At 35.1% G+C, this 19,328-nt stretch overlaps 3 protein-coding genes across 10 annotated transcripts in view; all 3 read right to left on the bottom strand.

Moving 5' to 3' along the window:
* Window positions 1-1,820: 1,820 nt before the first annotated feature.
* LOC138190739 (uncharacterized) lies at window positions 1,821-3,626 on the bottom strand. Its single transcript, XM_069134933.1, has 3 exons — window positions 3,286-3,626; window positions 2,592-2,700; window positions 1,821-2,469 (listed from the first exon to the last, which is right to left on the bottom strand). The coding sequence occupies exons 1-3, from the start codon at window positions 3,613-3,615 to the stop codon at window positions 2,363-2,365; spliced, it is 546 nt and encodes a 181-aa protein (XP_068991034.1). The 5' UTR covers window positions 3,616-3,626; the 3' UTR covers window positions 1,821-2,362.
* Window positions 3,627-6,165: 2,539 nt separating this feature from the next.
* The window catches only part of LOC124211929 (zinc finger protein ZFP2-like), a 33,197-nt gene continuing 20,034 nt past the window's right edge, over window positions 6,166-19,328 (bottom strand). Inside the window, exons 1-12 of one of the 8 annotated variants that reach the window (XM_046611490.2) lie at window positions 17,879-18,653; window positions 16,624-16,668; window positions 14,840-14,932; window positions 14,566-14,748; window positions 11,739-14,441; window positions 11,422-11,572; window positions 10,093-11,004; window positions 9,814-9,918; window positions 9,536-9,697; window positions 9,180-9,445; window positions 9,012-9,092; window positions 6,166-8,900 (exon numbers count right to left, since the gene is read on the bottom strand). In XM_046611490.2, coding sequence (XP_046467446.1) covers window positions 8,594-8,900; window positions 9,012-9,092; window positions 9,180-9,445; window positions 9,536-9,697; window positions 9,814-9,918; window positions 10,093-11,004; window positions 11,422-11,562 — 1,974 coding nt within the window. In that variant the 5' untranslated portion in view covers window positions 11,563-11,572; window positions 11,739-14,441; window positions 14,566-14,748; ... (1 more) ...; window positions 16,624-16,668; window positions 17,879-18,653 and the 3' untranslated portion in view covers window positions 6,166-8,593. Of the gene's footprint in view, window positions 8,901-9,011; window positions 9,093-9,179; window positions 9,446-9,535; window positions 9,698-9,813; window positions 9,919-10,092; window positions 11,005-11,421; window positions 11,573-11,738; window positions 14,442-14,565; window positions 14,749-14,839; window positions 14,933-15,038; window positions 15,409-16,623; window positions 16,669-17,878; window positions 18,654-19,328 lie in introns of those variants that run through there. The other 7 variants (XM_046611480.2, XM_046611533.2, XM_046611543.2 and 4 more) reach the window with 7 other exon arrangements.
* Window positions 13,698-14,601, bottom strand: LOC138191415 (telomere zinc finger-associated protein-like). The gene is made up of 2 exons (XM_069138173.1): window positions 14,566-14,601; window positions 13,698-14,441 (listed from the first exon to the last, which is right to left on the bottom strand). Exons 1-2 carry the CDS (start codon window positions 14,599-14,601, stop codon window positions 13,698-13,700), a joined length of 780 nt encoding a protein of 259 aa, XP_068994274.1.

Genomic DNA, 19,328 nt, shown 5'->3' with positions numbered 1-19,328 from the left:
AAATTACGGAGCGCGTGTCCTGAAAGTCGTGTTTTACCAGGTAGCGGACCTGGAGTAAAGAAATTACGGAGCGCGTGTCCTGAAAGTCGTGTTTTACCAGGTAGCGGACCTGGAGTAAAGAAATTACGGAGCGCGTGTCCTGGAAGTCGAGTTTCACCGCGTAGCTGACCCGAAGCGCGGGATCCGGGAGGTTGGGAACCCGGTACTCGAAATACGTAGCGGACCCAAAGCGCGGGATCCGGGAGGTTGAGAACCCGGTACTCGAAATTTGCGGAGCGCGACTCTCATCCGTCCGCTCTACTGCGCGGTTCGTTCCAGACTGAGGAATTCGGCTAGCTGATTTTGAATTGGTGACGTTACTTTCTGAACATCCGACATCCAAACTTTGGTTTCGACCTTTAATACTCTGTATGATGATGTATGATGTATGATGTATGATGTATGATGTATGATGTACGATGATATGATATGATGTATAATTATTTCAGTTTTCACATTTCATACAAGAAATACGCACTTTATCTCTCCTGCCGATTCCAGACTCAAGCGGCCAGGCCCTTCGATGGTCAGCCGTTGACTGAAGATATATTCTTCAGTGAACAGGTCGGCTAATAACGCTGCCGTTCTGCGACAGTTGGATGATGAAAAATTTTGCTCGTATCTTTCAAATGTGTGTTAAAATACACTCGAAGTGTTAAGAAGCTTCGTTCTTTCTCTCCCTATCACCTTCTTAGGTCTTTCAATCACTACGCAGCGTTAAATACTGTCTCATATACGAAGCATCCATTTCGTCTTGTTCAAAATTAGCGCATCCGTGATGTATTACAGTTACTCTGAATTTTTTTCCATTCGAATACTTTACGAAAAACAATTCTGCTCCTCCACCCAACGCAGATACTTCACTTGCGACCAGCTAAAACAGCGTTTCGATTCTATGCCTATGAAAATTCAAGATCGAGAGAGCAAATGAAAAGTTGTTGGAATAATTTTGAATATTAGTGTTATGGGATACATCGAGCGCGTGTCGAATAGAATCCCATTTCGAAATGAATAATTCTTCTCTTTTCATATCGTAGCTAATCTAGTAATATAGGTAAATAGGATGGTTGGAGGTGTTCGAAAATGGTAGGACATTTCAAAAGTTAAAGTTGACGCTGATCCGGTGCATCAATTTTATCGTTACAGATTTTCTTTTCCCATGAGGCATAGAGTATTCAACAACGATAATGCAGTCCTTAAAATTCATCATTCATCTATGTCTGGAAAGCTAATTCGCAAGGCGCGGTATTCTAGATATGTCAAAACCAAGCTAGCGGCACGTGTTTGCATTATTAGAAAAATACCCGTACTCCACATACACTGTTTCTAATCTTTTGCTACATTTGGTTTAATCCCCATGCTTCCACAGCACGAATAATCGGAAATGTTTTTGATCACCCATAATAAAATAAAAGAAGTAACAAAGCTTAAATTTATTGTTAAAGCTCTAATGAATACATCAAACTGCGGTCGAATCAATTCATTTATTATTTGCACATGACCTCTGTATATTTGATAAATTATTCCTAAATACATTGAAACATATGTATTTATAATGAAATATCATGCAACGGGCTGTGTAAACTATGAACTATAATTTCTATCAAATAGCTGCTTTTATGTCAACAGGGCTTTGAAACTCAGTCAAGTTGGATCTCGATTTTTGCCATCGTATGTAGGACATTGGGTTACAAGAACAAATGCGAATTACGAAGAACTCCGTATTAGAGATAAGGATATCTTAGTTCAAGTATACCTATACACAGAAATCCGTATGTGAATATACTAAAACCTCTGTGTTTATTGTAAAAATCTAGTTTTAAATATGTGTACATATGTATATACACATGCATAAGTATACATATACATATATACACATACATGTACATAAATAATTGCCAAGAAATTAGAAACACTCATAACTTGTTGCAAATAGAGTAAAACGTAAGGTTAATAATATACAAATTACACAAGCGCACCATAAAACGTGGCAAGGGTAATCCTAGTGCAGTGATTGTATAAACTGAAGAAATATACATTTACATATACATGATATAAATTAATAGACTAGAAAAGAGTATTTAGAGAGCTTATCTAATTCCGATCTTGTCACAATAGATCATTAACATAATCAATATACGGTTAAAGCTGTATTAGCTACATTCACTATTAGAGATAATATTTTTTACCCATTTTTATAGTTAGTTAATTTCTTTCAAAATCTTTAACATTACAGAAAGTAGGTACGTTGCCAGACCTTATATACCAACAATGAATATTCATGGAGGCTATATTCATAAATACTTACAAAAGTAAGCTAATATTAATAATAATAATACTCAGCTATTAAAGTTTCGCTGAGCGCTCCGACCAAGGATTCCATTTCACCGAGAAGCTCTGTTAATTGGCCAGTTGACAGCTGACGCAGTTCTGAAATCAATTGTCAACATGAAATTCCAACTTCAATCAAGACCGTGCAAACATAGATGTTTTGATACAAATGAAGACAAGGCGATATTAGTATACAAGTTAAGAATTCTTGATCTTATTACTTTCTTCGTAGAATGGTGATCCTAGAACCTCCTTACTTCTTTCCAAAGTTTCATCCACATCCAGTAGAGATCCTTCGGAGTCAGCAGACCGTTCCATTGACGGACTTTCCTGCAATGCGGAATATTAAAAATTAGTTATATCTTGCAATTACAACGTTGAAGAAAAAGGATTAGGATATAAGCGCCAGTTAAGCAAGTTCCTGACTAAAATTACTCTGAGTAAATAATATGATTTAAAAAGAGCAGAAAAAGGCGGCAGGGTGTGGTAGGAGGTGGACGGAGATGGTTGTGGTGTTTGGCGGGGGCAGGAGGGGGTAGGAAGTGTTTGGCGGTGGTTGGAAGTGAGCGGCGGTATTCGAGGAAGTCGAGGACGACGAGGATAACGAGGCGGCGGAGGAAGAAGAGGACGGGGACGAGGTGGACGAAGAGGACGAAGGTGGTCGGAGGTGGTTGACTACTTCTGATACTAATTCTTCTCCTGATCCTACACCTACTCTTGATCCTTCTCCTATTTGTACTTCTACTGCTACTCCTACTCCTACTCCTGATCCCACTTCTGATCCTACTCCTACTCCTACTACCACTCCTGATCCTATTCCTGATCCTACTCCTACTCCTCCTTCTGATCCTACTCCTATTCCTACTCCTGATCCTGATCCTAATTCATCAAATATTATAAAAATATTATTCTCACCGTGCACAAATCCTCGTCCTTCTCGTCCATCTTGTTCTCCTCGTCTTCCTCGTCCTCCGAGAGTCGAGTTTCACGAGGTAGTGGACCTGGAGCGCAGAAAATACGGAGCGCTTGTCCTGGAAGTCGAGTTTCACCAGGTGGGCCACCTGGAGCGCAGAAACTACGGAGCGCTCGTTCCTGAAAGTCGAGTTTCACCAGGTAGTGGACCTGGAGCGCAGAAAATAGGAGCGCTTGTCCTGGAAGTCGAGTTGCACCAGGAAGCGGCCCCGGAGCGCAGAAACCAGGAAGTAGAGAACCCGGTTCTCGAAATCTGCGGAGCGCGATTCTCATACGTCCGCTCTACTGCGCGGTTGTTTCCATACTGAGGAATTCTGCTAGCTGATATTTCGAGAAAAGAAATTTTGGGTGACGTCACTTTCTAAACATCCGAACGTCCAAACTCTGGTTTCGATCTCTCATACTATGTATGATGCATGATGTACAATATGACATGATGTATAATGAATTTCGCTTTTACATTTCAGACAAGAATTATGCACTTCATCTTTCCTGCCGATTCGAGACTCAAGTGACTAGGCCCTTCGATGGTCAGCCTTTGACTCAAGATATATTCTTAAAAAAAAAAAAAAAATCGCCGGCAATCACCTTTTTTAGTCTTTAAATCAGGACATTGCATTAAATACTGTCTCATATACGGAGCATCCATTTCATCTGGATCAAAACTAGCGCATCCGTCATATATTACAGTAACTCTGAATTTTTTCCATTCGAACACTTTTCGAAAAACAATTCGGCTTCGCTACCCAACGTAGATACTTCACTTGCGACTAGTTAAAACACCGTTTTGATTCTGTGCCTCCGAAAATTCAAGTCAATAGAGCAAATGAAAATTTGTTGGAATAATTATGAATATTGATGTTATGGAATACATCGAGCGCGTGTCGAATAGAATCCCATTTCGAAATGAATAATTCTTATATTTTCATATCATGGCCGTAATATTTTAGATAATCTAGTCTGTCTCCTGAAAAATTATAAAATTTATAGTACGGATCTTAAATGGATCATATTATATATATTAATATCGTACATGGACCGCATATACATATATACTTCTTGGTCCCTGCATCATTATTACATCTGATCTATTATTATTTATGATCTATGTATACATTTTTTCCTCGAGTACCTATATTTTAATTAAATCACTGTTTTGCCACGAATTTTGGAGTAAATTTATTCTTATTATTAATTTCTTGTAACGCTGCAAGTCGGTAAGTGCACACAGGCTAAGTACTGGCTTGGGCTTACCATTACGGAGACTTTGTCACTCGGAAGGTGTATGCAGCCAGCATCACGTCGAAATCGGTAACTCTCTGATGTTCTGCAATAAGTTCTCAACTCTATCATTGGAACAACTCAGGGAGCGCAAGCGCACGACGAATTTGTTTGTCACAACAAAGCCCATTAGGGAAACTGTTTTCATTCTCCTCAGTCAACGCTTGAAGCAAAACACTTCAGTCTTTGAATCGTTTCAAATGACCCTTTTCAGGCCAATTCAACCCCGGACATAGCAAAAAAGAAATTTCAAAGATCGTAGCACCAACTGCCCACAAAATACAAAGAAAATACAAAGGAATGGTTTAATTCATTCATTTGTTTCAATGCTGGTAACATCAAATAGTAACAATACAATAGCATGCTTATCGTTTCCTGCAGAGAAGCATTGCACCTGCACGGAGGCCGAAGCTTGAACTCTATGTACAAACTTAATAATAACTACTTCATATGACAATTTTCATATTCTGCATAAGGATATGTATACATATTGCACTTCTTTTTCCTTATAAAACAGTTCGAATACTTATGAAATGTTAAATACTTATTTTACATTTCTTTTTGTCTTCCACAACAACAATATGTGACAGCTTAATATTACAGTACTATCACTAACTCAGAACACTTGTGCTATGATTGAGGCATATTGAATAAACTGAAACTAAATCATTAAACCTACGAGTTCATCTTTCCCCTTTCTTTGGAACGTTGGTCCAGCATTCTGTCTTTTCGGCCGTCACTTTTGATCTGTGGCTCATTCAGCAGGCGATAAATGTCCTCTCTAGCAGGCATGCCTTTAGAGACACAGCATCGAAATCACATGCAGTATGGATTGTAGCCTGCCCTGCTTAAACTGACTCCTGAGCACTTTTCCTAAGATTAAAGTGTAATAAACACACTGAAACTGAGCTGAAAGAAACTTCGTAGCGATGAATTCGTCATTTTCCTTCCCCATCTTTTTGGCACCCTGGCGCAAATCTTATATGTTTCGGTCATTCCTTTTATTCCGTTATTCGTTGCGAGTCAAGACTGCGCACAATCGATTCCTCACGCAAAATTAGGTCGACATATTGCATCAAAAAAATTGATTTCAGCATCATCAAAATTAGTCAAAATTTTTCTCCAAAAATCCATTGCGATTATTGATACCTTTTTTTTGAGCAAAAATTTTTCATCTTCTAATCGACTTGTATGACCTATTCTTGACCAATTAGAACCACAGGGACGAAGAAAACGCTCCAAAAAGAACGTAGGGCGAACAGCAGCGAAATTACGAAGGGAATCCTTCGTTTTTTTGTTGTAACTTTTGATCCGTTACTTGCAGCATGTTCGGACTACACGAAATCGTAAAATTATATCGATATAGTGCATCAAAGAATTGATTCCAGTAATATTCAAAATCGTCGAAATTTTTTGAAAAAATCCAAAAAAATTTCAGTCTAATTCTCAATGCAGGGAATAGATGGTCAGAAAAAGAATTAGTATCAAGGGGAAAAAAATAATTCAAATTGATAACGATAATTTATTTACAACGTTCAGGAAAACACTGTTGAGTGTGAAATTGTTATTCGTCGACCTTGAAGTTTGATATATGTTGAAATTGATACTACCAGAGTAAAATAGAACTCAGAAAATAAAAAGAGTAGAACTTGACGAATAATGAGTTATAAATGGGTTTCTTGGAACATAGAATAAAAGTGTATTTGTGAGAGGTGCAATAGATCTACATACTGGGAGAAAACCTTGATTAAAAAAAATATTTCTTCGGTCAGCGATTGATATCCGTTTTGGAAATACATACATATACATTAGACTTGTCCTTAAGAAGGGCAAAATCGAATTTTAATGGTCTTACCCCCCAAATTGATTCGTAATAATTAAAAAAAAATGGCCGAATTTTTAAAAAAAATTTCCCTCCATATTTACCCACGCCTAGGAAACCTTACTTTTTCCCATAAGAAAAGCATTGGTTTTTGGGATTTTTAATCGTTTTTTTACCGCTGCCGTAATTATCAGCTCAAAAATCGCAAATTCTCAGAAAATATTGACAGTTGTGTTACCTTTTTGTCCAATTTTTTGGAATTCGATACAAGAATTTTTGGGCTATATCGATCGAAAGTGTTTCGAAATTTTTCAAACTTTTAACTTTCATTAGTTTGAGTAGAGGTTTGAGTAAAATTTAGAGTACAAGTTTCCGATGTATCTCAGATTTTTGTAACACTAAATATTCCAAAACAGATATTTTCATAAGATAAGGATGATTATGATCGTTTGTGATAACGTGATCTGCATGTTTAAATTACAACCCCACAAGATTGCTATCCATAAGAGGCAGGTTATACGTTTAATGCAATAGGTAAACCGTTACAAATAAGTGCAAAGAAATTCTCGGGTTCTACCTTCGATCACAGTTTTCGGTACTCTTTTTATTGCAGGTGGCTACAAACAACATATAGATCTCTTCTTGAACAGCCTCTTCAACTCTTTCAACTCCACCTTTCGGACACGTAACATAATATATAATCCATTCTGACCTCTTAAAATTAAATAAATGAGCAACAGCGCAAAGTATTATACTCGCTTCAATTTCCTTTGATGTGGAATAGCAGATTATAACTATGTGTTTCGGCAAAGTAGCAATGTAAGAGTTCAATTGAAAGTAATATTTCGCGCAAGATCGATGTTTCACCGTAAACTGTGCAATATTACGATCAAACAATAATTTTCATCACTCTGAAAGTTAAACACGTTTTGATTACACAATTCAGAACTGGTAGAAATGAATTATAGAAAAAATTGGAAAAAAAAAATGTAAAAATCATATTTCTTGTAAATCTGAATTTGCAGGCAAACGGTCTTAGCGTTTTCTTATTGGGACCTTCGACCGCCCAAAAAAAAAAATCACCAAAATCTTTGTTGGGTCATTGAGAAGCATTCCTTGTTAGTGCCAGTTGACCACAGACTCAGTGAGTGCAATCACCTGAGTAACACAAATCATATCAGAGTCAATTGCTCATCATTTGTAACTTCAATTTATAATCTGTAGTACACCATATTTCCATTGTTCGCGTTCAGTTAGACATTACACCTGTCGCTTGGGTCAGCAGTGCGATGTAATCTCATTATTTATATGCTGAGATTGATTGAGATGAAGTTCATCACTTTGAGTCATGCATCACACTGACTTGTTACATCAAAGCACAGATCAGTCATCTCTCATTTGGTTGCCATATCAGCCAGCCATGTAATAGATAAATAAAGAATAATCACAAATGATCCTATACTATTAATTAGCCTAAGAAGTTGTCTTTAATCAAAACTTACAGTGCAAACGTACATGTTTCAGGAATTTTCATCGATCTGTTGCAAAATTTTCTATACACATTATTGATCACGTTTAGTACGATATTAACATTAAGCACATAGTAAATAACAATTAAAATCTACATTTAGACGTTGTAGTAATGTACAGGTATAATTAACTCCTTAGCAGTCAGGCGAAAATGAGATTGTCTTGCCACTTTTGTATTGGAAAAAAAATTTCGGAGATTTATCCTATAATTCAGCGACCTCAAAAATGATGATTTACAGTCAAATCGATGTAGTAAAAACATGTCTTTTCTTCAAATGCCCACATATGTATCATGACACAAAAGTGGCACGACTTTTCTGCACATATGTGTCGCTGACAGTCAAGGGGTTCATAAATGAATTCTTGTTATTTCTATAATCAAGAATACGGAGCTCTACGAAATTTTTCCCCTTGAATTGTTTCAAGCAAGTCCATTCTTATGAAAATATGTTGAATTTTTCACGTCGTATTTTAAAATTCAATATAGCTCAACAGAAAGATAACATGATAATTCCTTATGTACAAAAGTAGAGTTAAACCTTCGGCAGGATTTCAAAATTTAAGATATACGTTCAATTGTTTTAAAATTAATAGTAGTGCACAAGTCAATGGAAAATGTTAAAGTTTCTGTGCTGCAGCACCATATCCATCGATTTGCAAATCTTCTTGCACTGTTTTCCTTCTGGGAAAACTCAAGCGAACTTCACCATTTGCGTGTCTCGCACGATGCCGTTTCATGTCTCCTAATTGTGTAAACCTAAACAAACAGATGTCACAAGCATAGGGACGCACTCCGTCATGAATACGCATGTGCACATTGAGGTGCGCCTTCCTCAGGAAACGTTTGCCGCATTTTGAACATGGGTGCTTCCGTTCTTCATTGGGAACATGTATTTGCACATGGGTGGTCAAGTTCTGTTTGTAACTGTAACAGAAGATTCAAATTTTTTCTTTTACCCTGTTTTTGTATAAGAAAACTGTAAGAATCGTGTAAAATTGAGTGAAAAAATATTTGTTGAAATGATGTTTGATTTACCTGAAGCATTTGCCGCAATGCTCACATACGTAACTTCCTTTTTTATGGCGTTGAACATGAGCCCATCTGGCGGTATAACTTCTATAATGTGAAAGATTGAATAAAATTAATCATTAATACAAACGAATAAAATTAGCAAAGTAGATAATACGATAGCAGTAAATATACCTGAAAGTCTTATCGCACAAATTACAGCTGTAGGGTTTTTCACCAGTGTGAATGCGTTCGTGATCAAGGATCGACTGATTGGTGGCAAGTTGTTTCCCACAAAATCTACAAACGTAGCAACTACTACTGTATTTTTTTGCAGGGTTTTTTAAATTTACTTCAATTTTATGAACGTCCTGCATATGATTGGTAAGTAGACGTACAGTTTGGAATATTTCTTCACACTGGGAGCACTTATGGCCAAAATGTTTCATTCTATGAGCCTTCTGTATAATTGAAAAAATAAAATTCAGTTCATTTAATGTTTATTACCCGAAAAAGCTTATGCATTAAAATTGCGTCGACATTTATCTTACCATGTTAGATGAACGATGAAACATACGACCACAAACATCGCATTGATGAGGTCTAACTCCTTCATGAACAGATTGATTGTGTTCTTTCAATCTAACTCTGTCTCTAAAAGATCGATTGCATAGGGTGCATTTGAACTTGTCCCAGCATTCTGGATCGTGTACCTAAATAATTGACACTATAATTAATTATTATAATGTTTAAATCCCTCAACAATTTGTGGAGCTTTCATATCCCTTTGACTAATAAGCAACAGCTTCCCTTCAAAAATAATACTCACATTTCTATGTTTCTGGTAAAATTGTTGGTCCACAAATACTTTAGGACATGCGACACATTTATATACAGTTACATCAGGATCGTCCAGCATTTCCTTTTTATGTTTCTGAAATGTCATGTTACAACTTTAGTAACAGATCAACGAAAATTCGTTCTTTCGTTTAATTTCAATTATTAATATCCATCAATTCCAATAGAGTACAAGAAACTGCACTAAACTATGTGAATAAAAAATTTTGTTACGCAACATTTAATCAAATATGGCAAAATGATTACTCACCCTAAGATGATACGTAAGTTTGTGATGTGTTGAAAAACTGTTTTTACAATACTTGCAAGAATGAACAGAAAACTTTCTAGGACATGCCTTATCCATGTGGTGTTGCCATTGTGAACTGTTTGAAAATATTTTATCACACATGTCGCATACAAACCTTAAGTTAACTTTTTTGTACATATTATGAGCCGACCTTTTGTGTAAAAACAAGTCATAGACTGAATGACACCGTGTTTGGCAGGTATGGCATCTGGCAATTTTCCTTCTGTGAATACTGTAATGCTTAGGAAGGAGCTTTGAATTTTCTACGGTAATTTTGCATACTTTGCACATTACTTCCAGAGAATTTTTAGCCAGTTTTATTTCTGGTGTCACCGTCTCTGATGCAGTGCCTAAACGTTCCTCGTGAACATCTGATAAATCCATTGATTCAGATTTACATACAGCTAGTGAATTGTTGGCTTTTCGATTGGTACAGTTTGCACAGGTTGTGATTTCCCCGTAATGACTGGTTTCTTTATGCGCCAACAGATCTCTGGACTCTCGGTAACTATTGTCGCAAAAATTACATGGCCATTCCAATAGATGATCCTCTTCAATGTGGGTATCAAATATATTCATATCCTCGAATATCTTGTCACACAGGTCACATTTTATCGGAACTTTTAAACTTTCGTCAAATTCTTCTATGTATTGTTTGGATAGCTGACTACTATCTATTTTAACTGTAACTTCTTGTGCTATTTCTTCTGTATCGCTTTTCGCACCAGAACAATCTGGTTTATTCAATGATGCCAACTGTGATCGCAAAAGAGTATCAGTTTTTATAGAATCGACAATTAGTTTATAACTAATGTTCAAGTAAGAAAAGCAGTTTTGGCATACAAATAATGGTAACTCATCAGTCATCAGCACCTGTAAAAAATATAATATTAGATAAGTAGGCTGAGTGCGCTACTAATTGAACAATTCTATACAATTTTAGTGGCAAGTTATGTTAATTCGTTCAATACGCAAGAGAGCCCAAGAAACAATTTTGAGATTTTAAAAAATATACTGTAATATTAGTTTAAAAAGGAAAGTTAGTTTTGTCACAGACTTTTTACCATAAAATTGTGAACAGTCATAATTTTATCCGATGTACATGAATAACAGTCAGAACTCTGTGGAAAGTTACATAAATCGATCTAACCGAGAAGGCAAAAAAGGAGTCCGAAGATTTCGGATATTACAATGTTGATGTTATTCAAAAATAATTTAGTGGCGCTCAGGACTTTCTCGGTTGCCAAATATCTTTCTGGTTTGGATAAAAGTTTTCAAACCGTTGCTCACAATTATAGGTAGACATCTGCTTATTTTTTCAGCGACTGCAGAATTCTTGTCAGCGAAAATTGGAATATATCCCAAACCAGTTTTGGCGCACAAGCGGCACATTTCCACTAATTCTTTCTCTTCATTAGCTGTCCCTTCCATATTGCAATCACTGTCGGAAATATTGTAAGATTGATAAATAAATGAAAATTGTATGTGAAATGATTCAAGTGTCATCATGATACATAAAAAGAAATTCGGAAATAATTCCTGGTAGCTTAATTGCTTGTAGAAATGGGAAGATATTCCCATTTTGTTTTGACGAGTGTGTCGGTTACCTGAATGATGTGCACTTATGGAACACTCAGTAGCCGGAGCGTAGACCCGAATCCTTTCTTGAGACTTCAGTATTTTTACCGGATATTGTCAAGTTAAAAGTATATGTGAAAAGTTGCAGCACAACCTAGGTAGAAGTTCAAATAGTTTTCGGACACATGTGAAAGCCGTTTGTAAGAAACTTATCAAACAGTATGAACATGAAGCTATAATTCGGGCGGTAATCAAAGTTCTCTTTGGCAGTATTCACAGTAGTGTTCTTACACTGGGACGAGATTGTTGTGTAAACAATGAGAAAACAATAGTGTGAGAAAATACTTTGTCTCCGGTTGTGATTAAAGATATTGAAGCGTGATTGAAAATAACTAAGGATAACTCATTTATTCTTTGATTTACGTGAGTTGTGGATCCACGAAATCTCGCATAATACGGTGGTCATTGATATAAATTTTGAGGTTAGAATAGGTAAGGTTGTTTCGAAAGGAAGAAAGATCCTGCTGGACATGTTGTAATTCGTTGTAAAATTCATTAACGTGATAAGATTATTATCGGCAATGCGACAAAGAGGTTTCACGTAAAAAAATTTCAGTATAAACTGAGAACAACGTATAAACGATTAGCGAAGCGTCTATAGGTTATGTTGTCACATTTTTGTGAATGTTTTTTTTCATTTAAGTATACATTAACCTCTCATTGAGTATTGGAACGGGAAGAAAAGTATCTATTCTTCGATTTTTATCGACCCATAACTTTTTTAATCATATTTTATATACTTTTTATTTAAAGTAAATATAGACTTGAGTCCACGAGTCGGTTCAAGTTGATGGATGGTTCGGTACATTGCACAATCGACATAGCCGCGAATAAATTCGATTATCGATAGTCGCTTACAACTTTTCACCAATCAAGAAGATCCGACTGAAGCGAGGAAATACAAGACAATAAATATTTACTTTTACTTGCAGAAAGCATTTTATAATCAAAATTCAATGAAAATTTATTCAGTTTTACCTATACAGGACTTTCTTCGGCAACTGGTACATAGGTAAGTTTTTGGTGTAGCTTTTGGGTACTTTCATATAAACTGTCAGATTATCTGAATATCAATTGTGATCAACATATATTACACAGCCTATTCAGACTCAAAAATATTCGAAAAATACTTTTTCCTTGCGCAATCCGAAAGCGGTTTTTCTGTCAATTTTAATAAACTGCTTTATCAGCGGTCGATAAAGAATGAATCTGTATTATGACATAGTACTGCTTACGGTCTAAATTATACTCAATGTGAATTCTTCGGCCATCGAAATCATCGCTATAATACGTATTCATTTTCAAACATTAGAAATATTTCTGATTGAAAAATTGTGAATTTCTAGTCGAAGAACAACGGTAAGGTGCTATGTGAAGATGTTATTTCAGGAGTGCAGATTTTTTCATTTTTTCGTGACAAGGATTATACATTCTATCGTTTATACGTGCCCGCGTAATGTAATTTGCAAATTTGATTTACAACAGCCTTTAACAGTGTCAATATCTCATTAGAGCAGAAAATGGGAAAATTGTTCATCTCTACCATATATTTAATAGAATCTAATAGCTCATGAAATAACGTTATAAAACTATGAAACTGCAGTAACAATTCGCTTTAGAAAAATACGGTTTACACCCTACAAATATGTACTACAATAACATTTTCTTTGTTATAATAATGAAATAAAAAATAGTACCTTTAACAAAATGAATTTGGTATTGTTACATAATTAACACTATGTAGATTATACACAAACAATATAATCACTGAAATGGATACAAGAGTAATTTGAGAATAATATTCAATAACAATATTAACTACCCACGTTCAAAATTAAGATAACGATCTACATCCAACGTACGGGATGTATATAGAAAAAATCCTTCTGATTATGTGATGGGGATTTGTACAATTGAAACATCGGTAGTCAATCCAACTGCCTGCCATGTTCCGTTGCCATATGACGTTTTAAATGCTCTGGTCTCTTATAATTGTTTGGACAAAACTTACAATGGTAAGGTCTTTGGTTGGAATGAGCGAATATATTGTGATAAAAAAGCGCCCATCGGCCTGAACATGCTTGATTGCAAAATTCACAAATAAACCCTTTTTCTACTTTTGTTCTATGATTTTTGTAATTCAATTTTTGTAAAGCTAAGAAGGCGTTTTTATAAATTTCTGTTTCGAATTTGCTTCGTTTCACATGACCTGACAAATGTAATTCCAATTTATTCAACGATGATAGTGACTTTTTACAAGCGCCACATTTGTACGGATGTTCTTTTTCTTTCCTTTTCTTTGTGTCTTTACGCTTTCGCGACCGTTTCTTGGAAGGTTTTTCGCTTAAATTATTATTGAACGTACTAATAATATCATCTACGTTTTGTGACTTTACACTGACTGAATTTGAAACAACTGGCTTTGCATTTAGATCTGGTGGTGGAATGTCCACAAAGTCCTTATTTATTTTTGTCTCCTCTCCTTGGTCGGCATTCCTATCTCTGTTAATATCTAGTTCGTTCACTACTTGATCAACGGTAGAATCTGGAGATGTGGATTTTTGTACCCAAATTATTTCACAGTCCAATGAATCTGTGGAGTATCCAGTTTCTTCACTTGAATCTTTGACTTCATCTGCTTTTTCCTCGTCTCGCAGATTGCAGAACTTTACCTATAAACGAGAAACAGGATGATTATGAATTGAAATGATTTTTTAAAATTATTTCACACTCTTATCAATCTTATAGGATACCTAAAACCATCACGATATCATTTTTTATCTTGAAATTACTCACATCTGGAGAGTAATTAGGCTTCAATCGCGACTGCATCTCTTGGAAAAGTCTAATTTCTTCTGTGGCATAACTTGGATACTCTGTTTTTAGATTCGCACAATTACAAACCATTCGATACGAAGAGTAGCAATTCCGCTTACAGCAATTAGTCCCATTTTCAGCTCTGTTCACAGCACTGTGATTCTGCGGACATTTTATTACATTGATTTTACACGGCTACAAATATTTTGAAAATTTAAAGTATCAATTTCCTTCTTTTGATTGATATACTCACTATTTTCAGTGTACTTTCATACAACACGTAACAATCAGCAGACGAGTCAGGAGTTTTGGATTGCATAGTTTGAGATGACATGTTTTCTTTTTACTGCAACACAGTAAGAAAAACCCTGTTTACAAACAAAATTGAGTCACCCTTGCTTTTTTTTGTACTTCAATATTGGAACAATATGACGAAATAAGATCATACGTACAATGTTCATGTGTAAATCGAATTTCAAGGAGCAAAAGATATTGGATTTGGCAATGCAAAAATACAGGATGTAAGTTAAACTCACTAACAGTAGAATGGAAATGAAATATTGCACGAATGCTCAAGTAACCGCTAAACAAAGATCAAATCGATGCGTATCACACGATAATGCAGTACCAACATTAAATTTCAAAGCTGCTAATTTAATGCGCTTGGAGGCAGAATTGGTACAATAACGCAGTAAATCGACTGACGATGCAAACCGGTGATTTGCGAATGTGCATATTGAGCTATTTTAAATTACTCCAGTCAGCAAGTCTATTCAGGTGTATTCTTTCAATCTTCTCAGTCACTTTTGACTTTTACGAATTGTTCTGACTAAATTTTGGCTAAAAATTGATCGCTCTGTGCAATTAAATATGGAGCGATTAAATTTCTTTAAATTTCGAATTTAAGGACATTGTGGAAGTTTAAATTTTACTTCAGCAGTCAACTTGTTCATGAAGTAAACTACATAATATGGTTATATGATCTTATAATTCACATTTACCAGATATTTATTATTTCCCAACACGTAATTATTCAGTTGAAGTGTATGTTTTACACAGACGAGAATAGAACAATTAAATCTTGAGTGTAAAACTCCGGGGATGATACTGTAGGTTTGTCCAGGGTCATCAAAAATCAAAGAGAAGTTAATTAATAAATCCATTGGTAAAGACTGAATTTTTCATTTGCAACATTTGTTTTCATTTAATTCTATCTACCAGAAAGAAGCATTCACGACTTTTATGAAATTTATCTCAATTTCTTTTTGAGTGATGAATTTTTCAAAAAATTCCCTGTTCTAATTTTTTGGATGGATATAACTTGGAAACCAAGTGATCTAAAAACACTTGAGATACGTTTTTTTGCCATCGTGAGTCGTAGATTCATAACAAAAATATTTCAAAATTATACCCTACATATATTTCCAAATATTTTGAACTTTAAAGGTGTTCCGGTTAGAATGAAATTCGATACTGATTAGAATATGAACGCGTAGACAACTAAATATATTTGAAATTGAAAGATTGACAAAGTTTTGGGAGAGTGGTAGATAAAAGATAAGTCAAGGGTCATAAATTTCAGTAAGATACGAATGAGGTAGGTAGGTAGGCAAAAATTCAGCTAAGTACCTGAAACGTTGAACGTAGAAAATAAAAATAAAAATTGAAAGTTTGTATAAACATTCGGAAACTAGACGTCTGGTTGTAAACTAACTTATTGAAACTTGGTAAAAGTTTTGCAACGTAACATTTACTTAAAAATGAATTTTCAGGAATATCAGCTGTTGAGAAAAAAAATTCCCATAAATAATTATAATATAATGAACATAATGATTCTTGGATTAAAATTAATGGAAAAATTAATATACTTGAAGGGATACATTTTCGCAACAAAGTAAAACGAGACCATTCTGACGGAAGGTAATGTTTTTTTTTTTTTTTTGCTTAAAATTAAAGTATCAAACTAGGTGATTTTTAAACAACATAGTTTTTCCATTATTTTTCAATGAAACTGTAATTCAAGACGAAAAAACTTACCCTGACTGATTTCAACATCTCATTTCATTCTCGAGGTTTATTCATCTGAAAAATTTGAACAGGAATTTCTCTAAAATTCATAACTTTTCAACAAATTCAGATAAAATTTGAAAAAAAAAAAAAAAATAATGAATGATCCTGGACAGAATAAAGTACAGGAAAATAAAACACATAAAAAATTAGACCTTGGGATCTCATAAGATTTAAAAAATAGCGTGCAATCCCATGTACATTGTACAATCTGTTCGCCAATTTATGATAATAATTTAAGTACTCTCAGATAATATTCCGTTTTCGTTATGGCAAAGTTTGTACAAAATCCACTCTTGCAGACGAGATCTTATGTAGATACGTTTTCATTCTACACCTAAGCACCGATTTAATTGCAAGTATTAGTCTATGCGTGCAATACGTGTTATCTCCTGTTCAGGGCGTCAAGTATCCTGGCTACTTGCAGTTCTCTTTTTATTGTACAGTAGCCTTCGAAATATCATACAACGTGGCAGTTTTACACTGCATTAAATCTTTTCTGTATTTCTATAGCCGCATTTAAAACTTATGAAATTTTCTACCTCAACTATGAGAAAATTTTTCTCGATTGTCAGAGTAAATAAAATTGAAACGAAGGCAGTGTATTTGATGAAACCCGAAAAAAATGTGCATGATCGACTGGCAATATTCCTGCACTAACAGCTAATACCATAGATATTTTACTTTCGTCCTTGAGATTCGAGTATCATTTATCCTGAGACACTTGGAATATAATGTACAATGTTTTTACGTCCATTTCGAGTGCGTTTTACACCATCCAGAAAATATCACGTAGCTGTCTGTTACCAAGGCTGCCATTGGCACAAAAGTTTTACAGGCATCAAAGTCAGAGTAATTATTTACTGTACTAGATGTGTAATTAAGAAAAACCAGTTGAGATTTTTCCGTGTTGGAAATACCGCGGGTATACGTATAATTAAAAATGGCAATTCACGTGTCAAACACGTCGACTCATTATTAACACCTTGCTGGTTCAGTTGCATGTTTTCAACCATCATACTACGTTGGATAAACGCGTTCAATTAAAATTAACAATATTCCGAACATTTAACGTTTACATGAAGGACATGCATTCAATTTGATTAATCGCTACCGATCTGAGTATTAGAAAATTCTAATGCGCATAAATGATGAACGTATAATTATCTACCGTTTTGAATACCTACATATACGTTAAATACATAATAGGGTAAAAAAATATTACACTATGCAAAATGTTGGGACGTGGTTCGGCCGGTACAAAAGTAGCCTCCCTCCTCTTCTTCCGTTGCGGGTTATACGTAGAAGTAATGAAGCTATACTGTTACACACGCGGAATTGTCAGGCTTGCAAATCCGTACAGCTGACAATATCTTAATTTATACTTAGTTGAGAATATTTACTATCACAAAAACACTTCGAAATGAACTCCTCGAGGGCATGTGTTTACTGCTTATTTTGACGTGTTTCGACGTCCAACGGCAAATCACAACTAAAGTGAACTAAAGCATGGACCACAATGACGTTCGCTTCCCCAAACACTATGAACACAATACAACACCAATGGTACAGACACAAAACAAACACTATGGTCCTTACCACCAATGAATGAACGTACGTAACATATTTCTTACAATTAGCTTGGAGTTTCTTCTCCAGTTTAACGAACAGGATTATAAACGAATTGAGTACATATAAAAACAAAAAAGTATGGATTATATAGTCCGTCGATTTCTTCACGATCCCTTATTGGCATTAATTTGAAATTTTTTAAATTTTTTTTTGAAAAAAAATCAATTTTCTATTTTACGCTTCATTGTGAAAATAAATACTCATTATGCTTAGTCGGCTTGTAAAACCTTCAAAATGTTGAACGGAACTGAAAAATTATCATGCAAGTGCAGTGGTAAAAGATACACTCTACTGTGTCAAATATACTTTGTTAAGGTAATTTTTAGAATATTCTCTATGTTTTTGACACAAAATTGAATTCGAACTTTGTTGAAAGTACGGTAGATGTAGATTTGGTACACGTCGCGTCGCATTGCCCGTTTTTACGTATGTACGTACATACATTGTAATAGTGACCACGGTCAACTATTTACTTTTACAACAAAATATTTTTAGCACGAACGTGTGGCACCATTTCCATACGAACAACTGTGAGAATGTTAATTGAAAATTCAGGAACCGTCCGCAGGTGGTAAAAACATAATTATCCAGGTAGCATTGTGGCTGAAGAGTTTTCAATCTTGAATAACTTAATGAAAAATCAGTCACGCTTTTTACATTTCTCAAAAAAGTAGTAGTAGTAGCAGAATAAAAAAAAAATGGGAAAATTCCGCTATTGTCATTATTTGTGAAAATGTTCATCTTGACCCAAACGATTCTATTTATATAAACAACTCAAGATTCATTCGCCTTTATTTACTCGAAATTGTCGTCGCGGACAAAAAATTCTCGCACACATCGACACACACAGCATCGAGTCGAAAATGATCATAAATGATTTTAATGGTCTTGAAAAATAAATTTACTAAAATCTTGACATTTTTCCCACAGGGTGAATGCAGTAACTGATTTCCTTTCTCTATTTCAAGCGGAGATTTAAAAAATTGCGGTCGAGTTGAATACTACACCTAGCTCGTTCAACCTTTAAAATTTTGTTGTCATAT

This window comes from Neodiprion pinetum, chromosome 1 (genome assembly GCF_021155775.2).
Source record: "Neodiprion pinetum isolate iyNeoPine1 chromosome 1, iyNeoPine1.2, whole genome shotgun sequence".
Lineage (NCBI taxonomy): Eukaryota > Metazoa > Arthropoda > Insecta > Hymenoptera > Diprionidae > Neodiprion > Neodiprion pinetum.
Note: the sequence above shows the minus strand (reverse complement) of the source record. Positions and strands in the feature narration are given on the sequence as shown.